This window comes from Bombina bombina, chromosome 9 (assembly GCF_027579735.1).
Source record: "Bombina bombina isolate aBomBom1 chromosome 9, aBomBom1.pri, whole genome shotgun sequence".
NCBI classification, from domain to species: Eukaryota; Metazoa; Chordata; class Amphibia; order Anura; family Bombinatoridae; genus Bombina; species Bombina bombina.
Window position 1 is genome coordinate 237,056,953 of NC_069507.1, and position 20,881 is coordinate 237,077,833.

Consider the following 20,881-nt stretch of genomic DNA (forward strand, 5'->3'; position numbering starts at 1 on the left):
TACAATTACAAACTGCAAATTAGGAAGTTGTGGCAAGGCTAGGCTTGTGTATCTTGTCATTTGTTGTTTTTTTCTTCAAAATAACAGAACAAGTAATGATAGTTTTACTATGCATAATTAAGCATTTTATATTAGAATTTCAGTTGTTACTGTCCCTTTAAGGAAGGGGCATAATCTGTTAGGGTTTGATGCCTACTAAAGATTTAACCCAGGGCTGTGCTTGTTTTTAGGATAATTCCAGCACAAGGAAAGAGCAGGTTGTATGTGTCTGTATTTGCTTATACTTTAAAATAAATAACAACATTTAATTTTTTTTAAATTTTATTATGAAGCTGGAAAAACAATTCCATACTGTAGTTATATCTAACATACATATTAATACACAGTATTATACAACACCCCTGGTCTATGTACAGCAATCAAACTTTTCATAGCAGGGATTACAGATAGAGCACGGTACTGAAATTACCAAGAGCTCAACTGAATTAATTAGTGGCTTAATATATGTGGTCAAAAATATAGTATAGAAGTATCTGTGTTGTAAAAAAGTTTAACACATTGGCTGCCACAGAATGCTACACTACAGTGTACTAAAGCAACCAAAGGGTTAACTAAGTATAAAAAGATACATATGCACACATAAATTAGATCTATTACAAAATAAATCACTTTTTGTTTCCTTCTTAATAATGTAACATCATTATCCCACATATTAAAGGGACAGTCAGTCTACACCTTAGTCATATTAAAGTCTTACCTTAGACTAAGCTGCAAATAGCCTACTGCACCCCTTTCTATATCATGCAGCAGGAACGGTAAAAAAGTTATTTTAATTACAATTCCCTGAACATTAATGGAGATTCAAGTAGAAAACAGTTACATTTTTTACCTATAATATAATTTATTCTTTTAATGCCACTGATGTTAAACCCTAGCGTTTTTGGTTTATGAGCCCAGGAATTTCTAACAAATTGTAATCAATTAGTACAAATGTGTCATGTTTAACTGAACTTCTGCTCAATTCACATTAAAGAAACATTGTGCTCAAAATGCATTTATTTCTTTAAAATACAAATATAAAAAATAAAATAAAACCCCAGTGTGTATTACTTTTTGCTCAGTAAACTAACTTTGAGAACAAGTTTCATTGTTGATCTTTCATGATATGAAATTAGTGAATACAAAGTCCCATTAAAGACAGTTGCATGGTAGTAGAATTATAGTGAAAAAAAGTTAATTTTAAGGGACATAACGTTTTAGTAGGTTTAATTTTTACATTGTTTTTGCAAAGCCATGCAAACTCAACAGCACGTGATTATTTTTATTAGTATAGAGTGGGGTTTGTCCAGCCTTAGGCCTGGGGCTATATGGCCCCCCAATGCATATTATATGGCCCTTTTCCCCGAACTGAATTATGTGTATGTTTGAACCAGATTTTTTTTTCATGGAAATAGTTATATCTAAGTTACAAATGTGTACGGATAAAGAAATAGGAGGAAGAAACTTGTTTAACTAAAAACAGTGGCATTTATCAAGCTAAACATGGCTTATTTGAAGTTATTAATATAACTATGGTATACATTTTAGTTCTACTACCAGTATTTCAAAATGTTTTCACTGGCTCGCTAAGATAAATACAATTTCCGTTTGGCCCCTCCAGTGAAAAGGTTGAACTCCCCTATAGGAACTAGCAAATGAGGAGCTAGGTTTTTGTTAGATCACTCTTTTTTTTTTTAATAACATACTAGATTTTTACATTTAAAATGTTGTAAATAGTAAAATGAAAAGTATTCTTTTATGTGTAAAATATGAATTTGTATTGCACTCATAAATGTGCAGCTAAATGAGAAGCACATTTCCACGGGACAAATTTGCAGGGTTGCTGACAATGTGCAAAGAAATTTAAATTGGAACATTTTTAAATAGATGTATAAACATAGTAATTGTGTATATGGTGAACTTCAATACAAGATTTAAATATACATATAAAACCAGCCAACTTTTACAAGACAATTTGTAACGTATATGTAATTAAATATGCAGCGGCGGATAAAAATCAATTGGTCCATCACGTATGACTATTTTGCTATATTTAAGAGAGAAAAAAAGTGGTTCTTGGATGTATAATTCCTTATAAATGTTTAAATTCTTCTACTTCAGCAGGAATAGATCCAATAATCATACAATGACTTCACTTGCAATAAAGTGATAGTTTTTCAGTCAGTTTAACGTTTACCCTTCAGTTTGGGTTTTTGATCCATTACACTAATATTGCTCTGTAAGGATATTCTCCTGTACCATTGTGAAATTTCTTGACGCACATCAATAAACATTTGGATAGAAGATAAAAAAAGTATTTCTGTAAAAATGAAAGACACTTCCTAAGACGTTCAATGCAGATAGTCTTCATAGTTGTGCGCAACCTGTAGACCAAAATCAATGCTTTAATCAAAGCCGTACCATCCATGCTTTGTTCTAATTGTGGCTCTGGACGCTGATAAATTCTTCATATAAAAAGATGGGCACTTTAATCAAGGATTACCAGAAGGCGCGTCATTAACCTTGTGAAATGATAATAACCGGTCTACTGCATTGCAGGTGTGGATGAGATCTCGCCACATTTTTTTAACATCCAATTCTACGTGAAATGATCTCTTGCATGAAAACAGATCTCTGTGATTAAGAATGAAACAAAACAAAAAAGAGATCTGATATGCTGTTAGCACTTTTTTGTATTTGTTCTAAATTTTCATGTTTTAAATGTTTTTTTATTTATTATTCTTAATTTTCAAAATATAAGACTACAACCAATAAAAGAATAATTAGAGCATATCATGACATATACAGTTTGTTTATAAAGAGTAGAGAGGTAACATAGTCCTCAGCTAAATCAAGTGCACAATTGTATAATATTATTAACAGCTTCAGATTTTGGTATCATCTATTAAAAAAAAGAAAAAAGAAAAAGAGAAATAGCCTTAAGGTGGGAGTGGACTGGCTAGACCTTAAAGGAACACTGAACCCAATCGTTTTCTTTCATGATTCAGATAGAGCATGCAATTTTAAGACATTTTCAAATTTTCTCCTATTATCAATTCTTTCTTCTTCTTCATTCTCTTGCTATCTTTATTTGAAAAGCAAGCATGTTTAGAAGCCGGCCCATTTTTGGTTCACAACCTGCATTGTCCTTGCTGATTGGACAGCACCAATAAACAAGTGCTGTCCAGGGTCTAAACCAAAAATTGACGGGCTCCTTAGTTTAGATGCCTTCTTTTTCAAATAAAGATAGCAAGAGAACGAAGAAAAATTGATAACAGGAGTAAATTAGAAAGTTGCTTAAAATGGCAAGCTCTATCTGAATCACGAAAGAAAAAAATTGGGGTTAGTGTCCCTTTAACAGTTTTACAGCTGGAGTGTATTTAATTGTTTAAGAAACAAATCCTTCACCTTTATTTAATTATTTGAAATAGCTGCTTTTGTCTGATGTATCCTCACCTATACTGAAAGCATAAGTAACAAATGTTTTCTCTGTAGAAGAGATATGTAAACGGGAGTCAATAGCACTAATTAATCTCCTAGAAGGTAATAGGGAGAGAGAGAGATTTTGGCCTCTATTTATGAAAGGTCTTGCGGACCTGATCCGACAGTACGGATCAGGTCCGCAAGACCTCGCTGAATGCGGAGAGCAATACGCTCTCCGTATTCAGCATTGCACCAGCAGCTCACAAGAGCTGCTGGTGCAACGCCGCCCCCTGCTGACTCGCGGCCAATCGGCCGCCAGCAGGGAGGTGTCAATCAAATGGATCGTATTCGATTGGGTTGAATTGCGGCTATTCCTGTCCGCCTGCTCAGAGCAGGCGGACAGGGTTATGGAGCAGCGGTCTTTAGACCGCTGCTTCATAACTGCTGTTTCTGGCGAATCTGAAGACTCACCAGAAACACGGGGCATCAAGCTCCATTCGGAGCTTGATAGATAGGCCCCTTTGTATCTAAAATAGCTGGCTGAGCTCATTCAACTCCCACCATCTATAATTAGCCTAACATAGATAACATTAGCAGATGTACTTTACTTGCAGGCTCAGCCCATTGTTATGGGTACATTCTTTAGAGCAACAAGTGATGGTTTAAAATACAAAAATAAACATGAAGGAGAAATTTCCTGTACATTTAATGATCTGCAGTAGGTATAACAAGTAATTTGGAAGACATTAAAGGGATACTGAACCCACATTTTTTCTTTCATGATTCAGATAGAGGATACAATTTTAAGCAACTTTCTATTTTACTCCTATTATCATTTTTTCTTCGTTCTCTTGGTATCTTTATTTGAAAAAGCAGGAATGTAAGCTTACGAGCCGGCACAATTTTGGGTCAGCACCCTGGATAGCGCTTGCTGATTGGTGGGTACATTTAGCCACCAATCAGCAAGCTGTACCCAGGTGCTGAACCAAAGATGGGCCAGCTCGTAAGCTTTACATTCCTGCTTTTTCAAATAAAGATACCAAGAGAACAAAGAAAAAAAATGATACCAGGAGTAAATTAGAAAATTGCTTAAAATGTAATGCTTTATCTGAATCATGAAAGAAAAAATTGGGTTCAGTATCCGTTTAAGGGAAAATAAATTTTATAGTAATGTCCCTTTATCTATTGCATGTGAGGTAGAGCTCATTATGAGACGACATCTGCATATTATAATGATCTCAAATAGATTCCATTGTCGCCAAGAATCTTTTTCTCACAAATTGTAATGTATTTGTTTACACAGAAAGAATAGTGTAGGATACTACTTACAATGGGCTCCATGTACGAAGCAGCGAAAGCTGCTCCGGAGCCTTTGCGGGGCAGGTTCGCATATGCGAGCCTGCTTCCCGCAATGTAAGAAGCAGCGGTCATTAGACCGCTGCTTCCTACACCCTACGACACCTCTTAGGTGGCGAAGCAAAATCACCGAGAGCTTGCTCGCTCTCGGTGATTGACAGTCCCTTCAGTCGCGTGATTGGTCGCGCGACTGAAGGGGCGGGCATTACACACTCCGCTGAGTGTGTAATGATACATACGGGCAAGCGGATCAATAGATCCGCTGCCCGTGTGTAGCGGAGGCGGGCGGACAGCTTCGCGAGTTAAGAAGCTGTCCGCCCTCCTCTTAGTACATGGAGCCCAATGTGTTTTGTTATTACTTCCACACGTTAAATAAAATTGCATTTATTGTCTAAGCTAAGCCAGCACTACAATTACAAATTTCATTCCTACCTTAGAATCTTGTCAGGAGCACTGCCCAGTACATCCTTGTACGTGAAAAACTTGCGCATTAGCGTGCCTATAAATTGTGAGTTTCACCTGTTGACAAATTACACAAGTGGTTATTTCTTTTAAAAGTTGCCTTTAATAACACATTTTGTTAAATACAAGATTGATAGTGGTGTCTTTAGTGGTCTCAATATGTTGTGGAGCTAATGCAACCTTTTTATTTCATGGTATTGTCATTGCTGAGCTACAGATAATACATTAAAGAGATAGTAAAGATTAACCTTTCATGATTCAGATAGAGCTGTTATTATAAAAAGTGCTTTCTTCATTTGGCATCCTTTGTTGAAGAGGAAACCTAAGTAGGCTCAGGAGCAAAAATGCACTACTGAGAGCTAGCTGAACACATAGGTTAAACCAATGACAAAAGGCATATATTTGCAGTCAACAGCTAGCTCCCAGTAGTGCATGGTTTCTTCTGAGCCCATCTAGGTATGCTTTCCAACAAAGGATACACATATTTGATAACAGAAGAAAATTGGAAACTGCATGCTCTATCTAAAACATTAAAGTTTAATTTTGATTTTACTGTCCCATTAATAAAACAGAAATATAATCTACTGATTCCTGTAGAATCTCTATTATTTATATACTTTTTTTTTTATAGTTTTACCATTTGAAACAGTTTATTCTAATGAAAATTATCCTAGTTAATACACTGGAATTATTCAGATGACACATTTCAGACATAGTTACTATCAGTAGAACTTGCTTTTCCTGCACATTTCTGCTGAGACCTTTACAATTTAGCAGTTTTTGACACTTTTACTTCTCATTCCCAATGGCCCATAACCCGGCAGAAAATAGGTTTGAATAAATGTTATGACATCAGGAGCAGAAATGATCCTGATCCCTTCTAAACCTACCTCATTTTTTAAAGTATCGTTCAACAAACTACGAAAGCTCTCACATTTTCCCAGCTTTATATCATTTATTGCATACAATTGATCCCCGTGGCTGAACAGGCATCCAATCTCCTTTGGACCATTCCATTGGCTTACACTGAAAAGGGAGATACAAAGGTTGTAAGGTATCTTGTATGGAATTACTAAATTAAATAAATCAACAAATCAGATCTTTTATCCATTGTAATTCTGTGGTAATTAAAGGGACAGTTAACACCTTTTTATATAAAATGTTTAGTTTTGCAAATATACTTTCATTCTATATTGACCCCTTTTATCATGTAATTAAAAAAATCTGAAAATTGGACTGGATGTCCGGTCTTCGATAACTGTAAGTGGATCGTCGGGGGTTAGTGTTAGGTTTTTTTTTAGGTGTTTTTTTTTTTTTTTGGTTAGGGTTTTGGGCAATTCGTAAAAGAGCTAAATGCCCTTTTAAGGGCAATGCCCATCCAAATGCCCTTTTCAGGGCAATGTTTAGCTTAGGTTTATTTTATTTGGGGGGGTTTGGGTGGGTGGTGGGTTTTACTGTTGGAGGGTTGTTTGTATTTTTTATTGCAATGTAAAAGAGCTGGTATCTTTGGGGCAATGCCCCGCAAAAGGCCCTTTTAAGGGCCATTGGCAGCTTAGTGTAGGCTAGGTTTTTTTTTATTTTGGGGGAGCTTTTTTATTTTTATAGGGCTATTAGATTAGGAGTAATTCGTTTTTATTTTTGATAATTTCGTTTTTTATTTTTTGTAATTTAGTGTTTATTTTTTTTGTAAGTTAGTGAATTGTATTTTATTAATTTCATTTATTTCATTTTATTGTAATGTTAGGTTTTAGTGTAAGGCAGGTTAGGTTTTATTTTACAGGTAACTTTGTATTTATTTTAACTAGGTAGCTAGTAAATAGTTAATGACTATTTAATAACTAGTCTACTAGTTAAAATAAATACAAACTTACCTGTGAAATAAAAATAAAACCTAAGATAGCTACAATATAACTATTAGTTATATTGTAGCTAGCTTAGGTTTTTTTTACAGGTAAGTATGTATTTAGTTTTAAATAGGAATTATTTAGTTAATAATTGTAAGGTTTATTTAGATTTATTTTAATTATATTTAAGTTAGGGGGTGTTAGGGTTAGGGATAGATTTAGGCTTAGGGTTACTTTAGGGTTAGGGTTACGTTAGGGTTAGGGGTTAATAACTTTAGTATAGTGGCGGCGACATTGGGGGCGGAAGATTAGGGGTTAATAAGTGTAATGTAAGTGGCGGGGATGTTAGGGGCAGCAGATTAAGGGTTAATAACTGTAATGTAGGTGGCGGCAATGTTAGGGGCAGCAGATTAGGGTTGTTTAGACGTGGGGTTTATGTTAGGGTGTTAGGTTTTAACGTTACTTTTCCTTTTCCCCATAGACATCAATGGGGCTGCGTTACGGAGCTTTTCATTCTGCAATCGCAAATGTTAGGCTTTTTATTGCCGGCTCTCCCTATTGATGTCTATGGGAAAATCGTGCACAAGCACGTCAAAGCAGCGCTTGATTTTGGTGCGGTATGGAGCTCAACGCCACCATATTGCCCGCACAAACCTGCTTTTTGTAAACTTGTAATAGCAGTGCTATAGGGAGGTGAAATAACGCCGCTTTTGTGGCGTTGGTTAAAATCCCTATAGTGCTCAAAACTCGTAATCTAGCTGTTTATTATTTGAATACAATGAGGAAATCAAAGCAAAGATAAGTCTTAAAATAATATGATGTTGTTTACATAGCTTTTCTGTATAGAATACTGCAGTCTTCATATTTTCAGTATTGGTGGTGATTTCAACAGGCAAAATATATATATAGATATTTCAAATGACAAAATAAAGTTAAATTACCTATTTCTACACAATTTTATACTCACCAGCAGGTAAAATTGATAATTAACAAGGAGCTAATCTTACAGTACAAGGTCCCTTTAATGTAACTTTATCTTTATACCTTCACTTACTCTTACTTCTCTTCTGTATCCCAATTTGTACTCCTATGAGGTTACTTTGCTCTCCCCCCCCCCTTGTATATTTTACAATGTAAAATGGGCAGAACACAGTTGATGCCCCTTCAGCTTTGCCTCCCTGGGTTGTCTAAAAATATTCTTGCGGCTTTGCGTGGCAACCAACATTTTAAACTTAGACTTTTAATTTGTTTACACCCCCAAGAGGACATTTTATAATATATTAAAGTTTTTTGTTTTTTTAGTAAAATGAATCTTATTTTATTTAGAAAAAAAAAAATACTTGCAGGAAGTCACAGTCCACCAATAAAGCAATGGGAATTATCAGCCAATGAGATTCTATCCCACAAAGCAGTTATACACTTCCTGGTGGCTTAAAATTCAAAATAAACAGCTTTAAAGTGAACTTTATTTATGCAAAAATCTTTTTAACATATGTAAATATTGCTGGTAGACAGAAATATTTTGAGTTTAATGTTCCTTTAAATAATTTGATTAAGTTTTTTAGTGTTTACAAAGCAAATGCTGTAATCTCTGTATTTATCGGTTTCTCCTTGACTTAATCAGTTATAACAGAAATAATTACTTCCGCATTATTTTCTTTTTTTACAATTGCCTTTGCTGCTAGCAAACTCACTGAGCACGTAGGTGCAGCTGGTGCGCATTCCACAAAACAAGTAACAAAAACCATGAGGGCACAGAAGAGGCACTTTACAAACTATTTTTCCAGTCATTCTTGTTCTATTCAGATGAGAGAAAGGAGAATATTTTTTTTATTTTTTTAATAAAAGCTGCCATGAAGACAGAATAAGAAAGAAAGGATTACAACATTTTGATTATGAAGTAGATCGGGTTGCACAACCATTAGTGCCACAATGGCGCTTTTGTCACTAGGGTAGATAATTAACATACACTACTACCTGATTCTCTGCCTTATATATAATCAGGGGTTATTCTCAGGACATATCAGCAAATAAACACCATATCGCACAAGTTTTGATTATAAAATATTTTGAAACTGTGATTTTGTTTGCTTATTTTTTAGTTTTACAGTCCAGAGACTAAAAAAACTTTTGAGTATGTTTATCTTGTTTGCTGTGATCAATTTGGTACAGGTTTTGTTTCGTCTGGTATATGTATTTATCTGCATTTGCTAGCGCTATGGAATTTGATAACACTTTATTGAAGTGCAGAATGGGAGCAATTTACAAATAGGTAGTATTTTGCAGGGATATGCTACAAGACAGAGAACAGGCAGACACTAGGTAAAAAGACACATCTATTTACCTACCCAGGTGTGAAGTTGTCTGAAGTTGACACACAAAATACAAATCTGGGTGAGGCAAAGGCACCAGATTCCGGCCCATAACTTGTCCGGCCCAAGGGGCAAATGCCCTGTAATGCCCTTTTTGGTCAGTCTGGGCCTGCTTTATGGATTATTGATGATGATAATAATATAGACAAGCTCATGCAGTCACTGTGTAACATGTAGCTAGGTCAGTTTTGTGGTGTCTGTGGAGTATGATCCACCCTCTTTGGGAACATTTGAAACACACAATTATCACAGGATAATTTTCAATGCATAAAAATAACTTAAATGTCCCTTTAAATATATCAAAATGTACTATGGAAAAAGGGAAGGGTGTCCTTTAAATAATATATTTTTGCAGACTAGTATAATTCAATACCCACCATATACGATCACCAATATCTTCAAGAGTCAGGTATGTCTTCAAATGCTCCTTCGGCACTGTAATGTCTTGTTTAATCAGCTCTCTGTTTTCGCTACAACACAAATTAAAGGAACCTTAAATACAGTAAAATTACATACACAACAAATACACAATAAAACAACAATGTACTAGCACTTACTTTGAATTTCAAATGAGCAGTAGTTTTTTTTTCCTTTTAAATTTCAAAGTTTCCTTCCATTTCCCTGCCCCCACTATCATATGTGAAAGCCATCAGCCAACTGATATATCATAGACTTATCTTGTCCCCCTGGTAATACTTACCAGTGAGACCCCCTCTCCAGAGGGGCATGGACAGAATTATCCACTCCCCTCATTTACCATAAAAGCTTGTAGTAGGACACCACCCCTTCCTCCTCTTAGTTCTGTCCAGCCTGCTAGGTGGACAGGGCTAGGAGTCCCTCTCCGTTTCTATCTTCTGGGCTGCAAGATTTTTTCCCTTTGTGCATATATCTTACTTAGCTGCATATTTGAGCTGATGATCCTTCCAGCTGTCTGGCGCCACTACTTCTGTGATTGCGGTCACTGATATGGAGATAGGCAGTGGGAATACCGTTCCTTACGGTTTCCTTGTGACGTCATCGGTAAGGGACATTGCGGGGGCCGCGTCTAAGGGCTGTCATGATCATGCACGTGAGAATCCTTCAAAGCCTCGGCACAGCCTTTAACAGAGATTGTTTCTCCTTCCCCATGAAAGTACCGATACTTTCTTTCAGTTTTGTGAACCGGCATTGTTGAAACTTTCCGGTAAGTGCTATAGCACTAGTTTTTGGCACACAAATAATTTATAAGAAAAAGGGGATACATTTGTTTTATAAGCTTCTGGGTCTTAATATATTTTGTTATGTGTTCAGCATTAACATGGAGGATGAGAATGATCAGTCTCAGCTCCAGCCTCAAGCCACTACAGCCCAGGAGGAATCAGGGGCAACTATAAGGTATAAATTGTTTTCTATGTGTGTATCTTGAATGCCTTATGTACATAATATGTATTTATTTATGGCTGGTTATGCTTTTTTCTTAGTGATACAGCCCAGTCTATGCCCACCTGTTCCCTTTGTGCTAATCATTGCTGGCAAGACAAGAAACTTTGTAAAGTGTGTATTGGGCAGATTTATGGTGGAAGCTTTTCTGAATCACCTGAGGGTTCTGTGAATAATTTGCTAAATGCTGATGGTGAAGATTTAGAATCTGACCTTCAAATATTTCTGAGTTTATTAAATGGATTAAGAGTTCCCTGGGCATTGAAGATGAACAGTCTCAGGGAACATCTGACTGGTTTAATACAGATTCAACCCCAGATCAGTTCTTTCCTGTTTCTGATAACCTGAAGTCTATATATTTGAACGTCTTTTCAAAGCCAGATAAACAGTCTGCTGTTCCTCATAAAATATATAAGAATTTTCCATTGAAAAAGAATTTACTTACCCAATTTGTTTCCCCTCCTAAAATTGATGTTGCAATCGCTAGACTCTCAAAAAGATGATTTTTCCTGTGGATGATGCAGGATCATTTAAAGATGCCATGGATAAAAAAATGGAGCAAAATTTAAAGAGACTTTATCTACAACAAGGGGCCTTATTTCATCCTCTGCTTGCTCTTTTTTCTACCTTTAAAGCTTCTGAGGTGTGGTCTTGCTTTGCAAGAAAATGAAAATGTTACATTTTCTTTCAAATTTAAAATTGGTTTCTGCTAATATTTTGGAACTTAATGTTAAATCCATGGCTACTGCAAAACCTGTAAGAAGGGCCCTATGGCTACGACATTGGGAAGAAAACCCAGGTCTTCCCTTTGAAAGGGATATGTTGTTTGGCAAGCAATTCGAAGCACTGATATCTAAAAGTACAGGAGGTAAGAGTAATTTTCTCCCACAGGTAACCAGAGGCCATAGAGAGTTTTCTTTTGCCCACAGGCAACGTGGTCAGTATCAACATTTTAAAAGTACCTCTCTAAGAGAACTTTTTCAACCTCAAGAAGGAAGATCCAACTTTCAGTTTAGAGGCAGGGGACGTGGTAAGTCCTTTCCTTCCTTTCAGTCTAGAAAACATTGATGGTGGGTCATCCCAGACCTTGCCACTAGGAGGAAGGCTACACAATTTCAGAGAGGTCTGGGTATCCACTATGTGAACCTGATGAAACGGCTCTGTGTAGCCGAGAAATGCGTTGCTGGTTTTAAACATTTTAATAAATTTGTTTTACTCTTACCCTTTTGGAGCTGGTCTCCTCTTTTTTCTGAACTGCCTAAAACAAATTTGAGCGATTGTTTTTTGGGGCATCGATAACACACATCGTCAATACACCCCCTCGAAATACCCTTGACGATTGGAGCCTTGGGAGGAAGGTGTGGACGCAGATCTGGTCCTGATTCGTTGAAGGAATCACGTGATCGGCTGGTAGCTGTTGCCGTATGTGGTCTACCGGGCGACTGTGAGATCCCGGCTTGCGATTTCGGGCACATCTTAGTGCCGCTCCGCTTGTGAGTACTTTCACTGTTACCTTCAGTGCTTGTTTTTGTATCGACGATATCAACCTATTTTGGCGCCCTCTTGTCTCCTGTTATAGGTAGTCCATTTATCCAACAGGTACCAATTCAAGCTCAAGGCAAAGGGTTTTATTCACCTCTCTTTCTGGTAAAAAAAGGACGGTTCCTGAAAGGCCTGTTCTGGATCTTCGTGTTCTCAATACTTTTCTAAAAGTTCAAAGCTTCAAGATGGAGTCTGTTCTTTCAGTAATCAATCTCATCCTTCCAAGAACCTATTTGCTTTTCGTAGACCTCAAGGATTCATACTTCCACATTCCCATTGCAGAAGTGCACAGAAAGTTCCTTTGTTTTATGGTCGGACACTGACATTTTCAATTTTCAGTTCTTCCCTTTGGAATCTCTACTGCTCCAAGGGTCTTTACAAAGGTTTTGGTGCCCCTCATAGCAGAACTCCGCTTCAGAGGATTATTCATCATCCATTATCTAGACAATATTATTCTCTTAGCAAATTCACCTCAACAGGCCTATGCTCACAAAGCCATCCTACTGAAGTTTCTTCAAGATTACGGCTGGAACATAAATTTCCAAAAGAGCCAGCTTCAACCCTGTCAGGAACTAGTGTTCCTAGGAGCACAGTTCAACACTCAAAAGGAGGTTGTTTCTTTTCCAGATGCTTGCATCAAATTTCTTCTGAAATATTTTCAGCTCTTTCGTCATGTCAAATATCTCACAGCTCGTCAGTGGATGAAACTTCTGGGGCATATGTCCTTGGTAATTCACATGGTGAGATGGGCAAGGTGGAGAATGCCCCCATTTCAGATACACTTTCTACAAAAATTTGAACGAGACAAAGGCCTATCCCAGCTTATCAGAATACCTGCAAGTCTGAAAATATCCATCCTTTGGTGGTTAAAGATCAAGAACCTATTAAAGGGACTTTCTCTTCAAGAGCCGAACTGGATCCTTGTACAGATGGATGCCAGTAAGACCAGATGAGGAGCACATTGCCAAGGCAAATTCGCTCAAGGAACATGGGAGAAACAATTGCAGTCTCTTCCGTCAAACATCCTGAAGATCAGGGCAGTCTTCTTGGCTCTTCGTGCTTTTCAGCAACTACTGATAGGAAAGGCAGTGAAAATCCTCACAGACAGGACAGCTGAAGCATACCTACAATTTCAAGTAGGAACAATGAGTTTAGGTGCCTTAAGGGAGGTGTCTCCAATCTTCAAGTCAAAAAACATTTTTCTGGTGGCTATTACATCAGCTCGGCGAGTGTCAGAACTCCAAGCTCTGTCAGTAAAAGAAACAAACATTGTTTTTCATCAGGACAAAGGGCTCAAGATATTCGTAAGACAGAACGATTATTTGTTGCTCCCAAAGGCCCTCGTCAGGGTCAAGCTCCATCAAGATCAACAATTTCTTGCTGGATTTTGCAGGCTATTATCAGAGCCTGTAAACAAAAAGGGGAACAGGTACCTGAAGGGCTTAAGGCTCATTCTACTAGGGCTGTATCAACCTTTTGGGCACTTCAAGCTGATGCTTCTCCTGAGGAAATCTGTCAAGCCGCAGTTTGGAAATCTTATAACACTTTCATCCCTCATTATAAATTAGATGTTCGTCAGTCTGCTGCTGCCAAATTTGGCCGTAAAATATTATCTTCTGTTGTAATCGAATAAACATTTGAAGTTTTTTGCAGTATTTCCTTTTGTTATGAATTTATTTCCCACCCTTTCTTATATCTGCTTTGTATTCTCTCACTGGTAATTATTACCAGGAGGGCCAAGATAATTAGAAAGTTAACAACCAAATATATATTTCTATATCTTGGGCCATACACTGGGTATAACTTACCAGGCTTCTCCCTTGCTTGGTTCACCTGTTATTGGCTGGACATTTCTAGAAGGAGGAAGGGGTGATGTCCTACTAGAAGCTTTTATAGTAAATGAGGGGAGTGGATAATTCTGTCCATACCCCTCTAGAGAGGGGGGTCTCACTGGTAAGTATTACCCAGGGTATGGGCCAAGATATAGAAATTACTTATATTTGGTTGTTAAATTTCCAATTATGTACGTGTTCACTGTAAACTCTTGCATATGCTCAGAAGGAGCTGGTGCCTCAAAAAGTATACATATAAAAAGACTGTGCACAATTTGATAATGAATGCAAATTGGGTAGTTTTTTAAATTGCATGTTCTATCTGACTCATAAGATGAATTTTGACGTTAGTGTCCCTTTAATTGATAATCATGTGATTAAAAATGTAAAAATTATGCTTTTCAAAATAATGCAGCAAATATTTTGGTTTTATTTCTCAATTCATGTTTTGAACTATTTTAGTACAATTAAATACAGAAGAATTATATAATCAACAAATGCATAACAAAAAGACAATGCTAAAGCACTTGGTCTGAATTTGAATTTCAAATGATTAGTAGATTTTTTTTCTAACAAATGTAATTTTCCCTCCCCCATATCATGTGACAGCTATCTGCCAACCACAAAATGCATATACGTATATACTGTGAACTCTTGCACATGCCCCAACCTTCCTCCTTGAAATCATCTCTGAATATAGTTAGATCCTAGGATATGTACAGAGATCTATATACATCAAGTTTAAAAGAGATCCACTGCAGGAGTGCACGTGTATTTTGCAAACAATACACGCCCATAGGGTAAAGGATGTGTACTGTAGACCAATGAAAAACTAATCCCTACAGCTATACGTAATTATTGTTGCGTGGTGCTGTGATGAAGAATGAGTGCCCTAAACCATGTGTGCCGCCAGCTTGACTCGGTTTGCTCCATTTTTTACAAAGGAAATCTCCAGCAAGCAGATTGAGAACTTTTGTAGTGTGATTAGACCTGGATTTGTGTGGGCGGTTGAGATCAGATTTTTCAATAGCAATTCCTGGCAATATGGCTGCCTCAAGTGTGAAAAAATGCACACTCAGATTGTTTCCTGCAACAAATATGGAGGATGCAGTATTTCACACATTTTTCATGCATATTTGCCTGTAAGCTTGATTAATAGCACTGATACTGTTCTGCTGATTGTCTAATACACAAACTATTAAAGGGACACTCAAGTGAAAATTAAACTTTCATTATTAAGATGGAACAATTTTAAACAACTTTCCAAATCACTTCCATTATCTTAAAGTGATAGTAAATCCTAGCGTTTTTGAAACGCAAGGATTTACCAGTGCAACAAATAAAGGGGACTTTCAGTCATAAAGTATAAAATACTTCATGCTGAAAGCTCCTTTATTTGTCTGCAGCTGTCGTCGCGCTGAACACCTCAGGTCACTCACGGCAGAACGCTATTTTATCACTGAGGTGATTTTAGCCAATAGCGTGCTAGCTATCTGGCATATTGCCAGCTGACCCGCACAGCTATTTGCTAAGTGGTGGAAACGTCACCTCAATGAAAAATAGCATTGTGTTGTTGGCTGTCTAAAGAGCTCAATGCGGCGAACAATTCAGACAAATAAAGGAACTTTCAGCATGAAGTATTTTATACATCAAGATTGAAAGTCTCCTTCCATTTCAAAAGTGCTAGGATTTACTATCACTTTAAGGTGCACAGTCTTTTTATATGCACAGTTTGAGGCACCAGGTCCTACTCAGCATGTGCAAGATTCACACAATATATAGCTATAAGCATTTTGTGATTGGCTTGTGGCTGTCACATGATGCAGTGGGAGGCAAAATAGAACTAACTTATAACATTTATCAGAAAGAAATCTAATCATTTGAAATTTAAACAGTTTTTATTGTGTGTTTACTGATTATGCTATTCTACTGTGGTTAGTGATCCTTTAAAGGGACACTCAGGTTAAATTAAATTTTCATGATTCAGATACAGCATGTAATTTTAAACAACTTTTCAATTTACTGCCATTAAAAAAAATGTGCACAGTCTTTTATATTTACAATTTTTAAATCACCAGATCCTACTGAGCATGTGCAAGAATTCACAGACTATACGTATATGCATTTGTGATTGGCTGATTGCCATCACATGGTACAAGGGGAGTGGAAATATACATAACTTTGAAATTTGTTATAAAAAAAATCTACTACTCATTTGAAGTTCAGACTAAGTGCTATTGCATTGTCTTGTTATCTTGCATTTGTTGATTATGCAAATCGAATGTGTTGACTGGTCCTTTAAGTGACCAGTAAGATTGCGCTTGGTTTAGAGATTTAAGGACTTACAACACCATGCAGGTCAGAGGTACTTTGTTCACTTTGCTTGGCGTGCTTCCATCTTGCGTTGCCTTGGCTTTTCTGATAGGCTTTGGTGGGGAAAATTTCTTCTCATCTTCTTGCAAACTAAATTAAGTAGAAATTGATTCTGTTGTCACTTTCTATCACATCATTTATTATGTAATAACTTTATAATCCTCAAAACACAACAGAGCCTAAAGTGATTATGGATTTAATAATTTAAGTGACAATAAAGTCATAATTAGACATTCATGATTTAGACAGAGAATACAATTTTAAAGTGTGTAGTTTACTTTTAAAATGTAATTTGCTTCCCTCTCTTGTTATCCTTTGCTGAAAGGTTTATCTAGGAAAGCTCAGGAGCAGCAAAGAACCTAGGTTCTAGCTGCTGATTGGTGGCTGCATATATAGACCGATTGTCATTGTCTCACCCATGTGTTCAGTTACAAACCAGTAGTGCATTGCTGCTCCTTCAACAAAGCATATCAAGAGAATGAAGAAAATGTGATAATAGAAGTAAACTGGAAAGTTGATTAAAATTGTATGATCTACCAAAACCATGAAAGAAAAATGTTGTGTTTCATGTTCCTTTAAGACTTGACTTGTGGATATTGTACTGAAGATTTTTATTTGCTTTAATGTGTTACCAAATATCTGTTTTACACACTGAAGTGTAATAAATATGCTATTGGCGAATTAAAATAGCTCCTTTACATTTATTTTGTCATTTTAAATACATTTTGACTGTTAAAACCACAACCTATAATAAAAATATGAATACTTTAGTATACTCTATAGAAAAGTTATGTAAACAAATGGCACCAAGCAGCAATACAGTTCCCAGTGGAAAAGATAGGTAATAGTATTGACTATAAGGAAATAAGGAAGCCTTAATGTATAAGGAGATAGATATGTTTATGAGGTCTTCTATTTCTGCAGACTTAGATCATTTATATTGGCATGTTCTTTTCAATCAGCAAAAACATTTTCATATACAATAATAAACCTAAAGGATCAATTTCCCATATATTTTATACTTTGTAGCTACTTTTAAAAAGTCTTTGGGAACACATGAAGGGGAAACCAGTTTTACAGTGTGCTTTAAAGTCATATTTCGTCTAAAACTGCATTTTAAAATTTATTACACATTTTTGTAAAATGGATGTTCCTGTATTGAGAAAAAAAAAAGTGTTTAAAGGGACAGTAGCGATCTGAAGATTTTTATATAAAATGTTTAGTTATGCGTCATTAAACAAATTTGCAATATATTTTCATTATTTATTGTGTTCCCTTATTATGTAATTTATCTCTGGAAACTGAGCAATTTCTAATTCTCAGGACTTGAAATGCACCCTGCTGACATTGCAAGGCTTACCCTGCTACATATATGTCCCTAATTGGCATTAATAGGCAACAACTGCAAAACAATTAATTTTATACTAACTTTATGACAGTAGCTAGCCTTGTTGTCTGCTGACTAAAGCCCAGATTGGCTCCTACAAATAAGGCAAATATTGGGTGGAGTTTGGCTAATGAAAAATAATTGCAATAAAAATATGATAATTTGGTTTAAAAATATTTAGACTTGGCTAATATATTATCCTGTAGCAAAACAACAGAAATGTCTGGTAATTACAAGATGTCTCTACCAATACATATGTAGAAGGTTTGTTTAACACAGTTTATAGCCAGTATGTAAAACAGGGAGTTTCTGTTCATTTCCAAATCAGACTAAACAGATTTAAAGGGACAATCCGGTCAAAATTTAAATGCACATAGATGAATTACATCTTTTTAAATAGAAACACATTTGTAATACACATGTATATAGTAAACGTTATCACTGTGAAGCATAGCTAGATATTCTCAGTGCAACCGCATTTTAAATACTGCAGTGGCTCAGAGCACCAGTGGGGTTTGTATCATGTCAGCAATGAACAAATTGAGTCATTACCAGATGATCAAGCACCTTAGGCTCTCTGATCATGTGCTGTCTTTAAAGTGCTGGTGCACGGTGCATACTTAAATACACTTTTGAAACAGCTATAGCTTTTATAAGAAGTATTTTTGCTAATACATAGTGTATTACAAACATGCTTCTATTTAAAACTGAAATTAATCCATGTGGATTCCAGTTTTGGATGGAATGTCCCTTTAACATATATGTTTTATTCAAAAAAATATTTTGACATGTTTACATGTCAATTTATTAATTTAATGTATCAGATACAGTGCTGGCTTTACTAATCTTATTCTCACAGTTAACAATAATAGCAGCTCATACCGTTTTTTAAACTCCTCATGAGATAATTCTGCCTCTGGAAGTTCATTAGCTATTGCAGTGTCTTGCTTTTGGGGATCAGAGACATTACTGCAGATAACAAAAAAAACAAAACAAAATACCCATAGTTAAAACAATGTTGAGGTTTGTGACTTAACCAATAATATAATTTCATGTGTGCAGTTAACATTTTAATGGGGCATTGTAGTACAAAATACATGATCCAATTCATTACAGCACGTAATTTTAGCACTAGTGACCCATCAAGTATATGTGTTTAAAAGGGTTAAACACATAGTTAGTTATGCTCAGGGGTCACAGAGAACTGCTGGTCCCAAGCAGATACGGTTGGTGAGCCACTCAACATCGACAGTCATACAACCCTGTCAATCACTGGCAGTGATTGCTCAGGACCAGCAGTTGTCTACAGCTCCCAAGCAGGACTTTAACTATGTGTCTAATGCTTTTATAGGAGTTAAACACATAGGGTCTGATTCTCTTAAGCTCTCTGCTCAGATGAGATCAGCTAAAAATGATTATCCAGTACTGTGAAATGTCTCATAAGATTCTAGAAAGGCAAGTTTTACTATGTCTTCAAGGGATACCCTTTTTGCAGAACAATTTTGTTACAACTTTAATAGGATTAAACAATACGATTTATTACTTTGTATTTTTATCTCAATATTACATTTATTTGCTCTATTAAGATTTTTATGTTGTGGGCATGTCCGGATCGAGTCTGAACGTGTCAGGATGGAGTGTGGGCAGGGTTTGGTTAATCCTTTAAAACAGAGACACCAATTGGCTGTGGCCATGATGCGGGAGGGTTGGGGGGTATGTTTTAAATATTGTGTTATATATTCATTTACTTTCAAAGAAGTATTTTAAAAATGTTTTAATATTCCTAAAATTCAACCTTTAGAATTCAATATTAAACTATTTTACATTTATACATTTTTTTTTTAAATGTAATCCTGCCAATGCAACTATTTTACAGTTGCAAACTTACATAGAATTCATAATCACGTAAACGTCATCTGTAATGCTTGGAATGCTCTCTGCATCACTGAATTCCTGTGGCTCTGAGGCAGCAGTAGAATAACTCAAATACTACAGGAAAAGAAGAAACATCATACTTATTACCCTTGCACTAAAAGCGAAAAAAAAAATGATAAGCAACCCTTTTTATTATATATTCAGCTGATAAAGGGGTGTGTGAATATGTCTTGAGCTCTGTATGAAAGTTGCTATACAGTGCTTAAAACAAGTGCACGCTTTTGAGACTACCTTAGTATGCTCTCATGGAAAGGAAAGTGTGCCCCAAACCTCAGAGGTGCCAGTGTAGATTGTATTTGCAGGTTATTTCCTTTTTTATATTCTAGTGAAAAAGGGGTCAAAGGGAGAATAGGGGTTAAAATATTATCAGCATAAGGTATTCCCTAGCCAGTAACTCTCATATCTTACATATATCCTTTGTGGTTCAAGTTTTGTCACCCTGATTCTTTGTGTATTTAAAATGGGATTCATTTTATAAGCCCAATACATGTAGATACACATAGATTCATTTTTATTTTCCCACATTACCTTAGGATTTTGTTGTGCCAGGCTATTTTTCATTAACCACTTTACATTTTTAATGATCTTGTACACAGCAAGTACAAGTATATTTGTGGATGTTGAGAGAAGGATATCACATTCAAATAGGTTTCAAATATGGGGCTGCAAAACATTGACAATAGTTTGTCCTCCGTTATATTGTTTTTCTCCATGCTCTGCGTTTGGCACTGGACATCTAAAATAGGGGCTACTGTGCAGATTCAGAGCAGATGATACCTTTGAGTTTTGGGTGCAACAATAAGAAACTGATCACATCCTTGAGAAAATCTTGCCAAATAATGTATAGGCTTTAATGAGGAATTTTGTAGGATTCAGCCTGTAACTTGCAAGTTCTGG

At 36.2% G+C, this 20,881-nt stretch overlaps 1 protein-coding gene across 2 annotated transcripts in view; it reads right to left on the reverse strand.

Moving 5' to 3' along the window:
- Window positions 1–303: 303 nt before the first annotated feature.
- Window positions 304–20,881, reverse strand: part of PLEKHS1 (pleckstrin homology domain containing S1) — a 59,350-nt gene continuing 38,772 nt past the window's right edge. For both annotated transcript variants that reach the window (XM_053692699.1, XM_053692698.1), the window contains exons 12-18: window positions 19,938–20,038; window positions 18,932–19,018; window positions 16,636–16,752; window positions 9,874–9,966; window positions 6,171–6,306; window positions 5,251–5,337; window positions 304–2,673 (exon numbers count right to left, since the gene is read on the reverse strand). In XM_053692699.1, coding sequence (XP_053548674.1) covers window positions 5,263–5,337; window positions 6,171–6,306; window positions 9,874–9,966; window positions 16,636–16,752; window positions 18,932–19,018; window positions 19,938–20,038 — 609 coding nt within the window. In that variant the 3' untranslated portion in view covers window positions 304–2,673; window positions 5,251–5,262. The remainder of the gene's footprint in view (window positions 2,674–5,250; window positions 5,338–6,170; window positions 6,307–9,873; window positions 9,967–16,635; window positions 16,753–18,931; window positions 19,019–19,937; window positions 20,039–20,881) is intronic.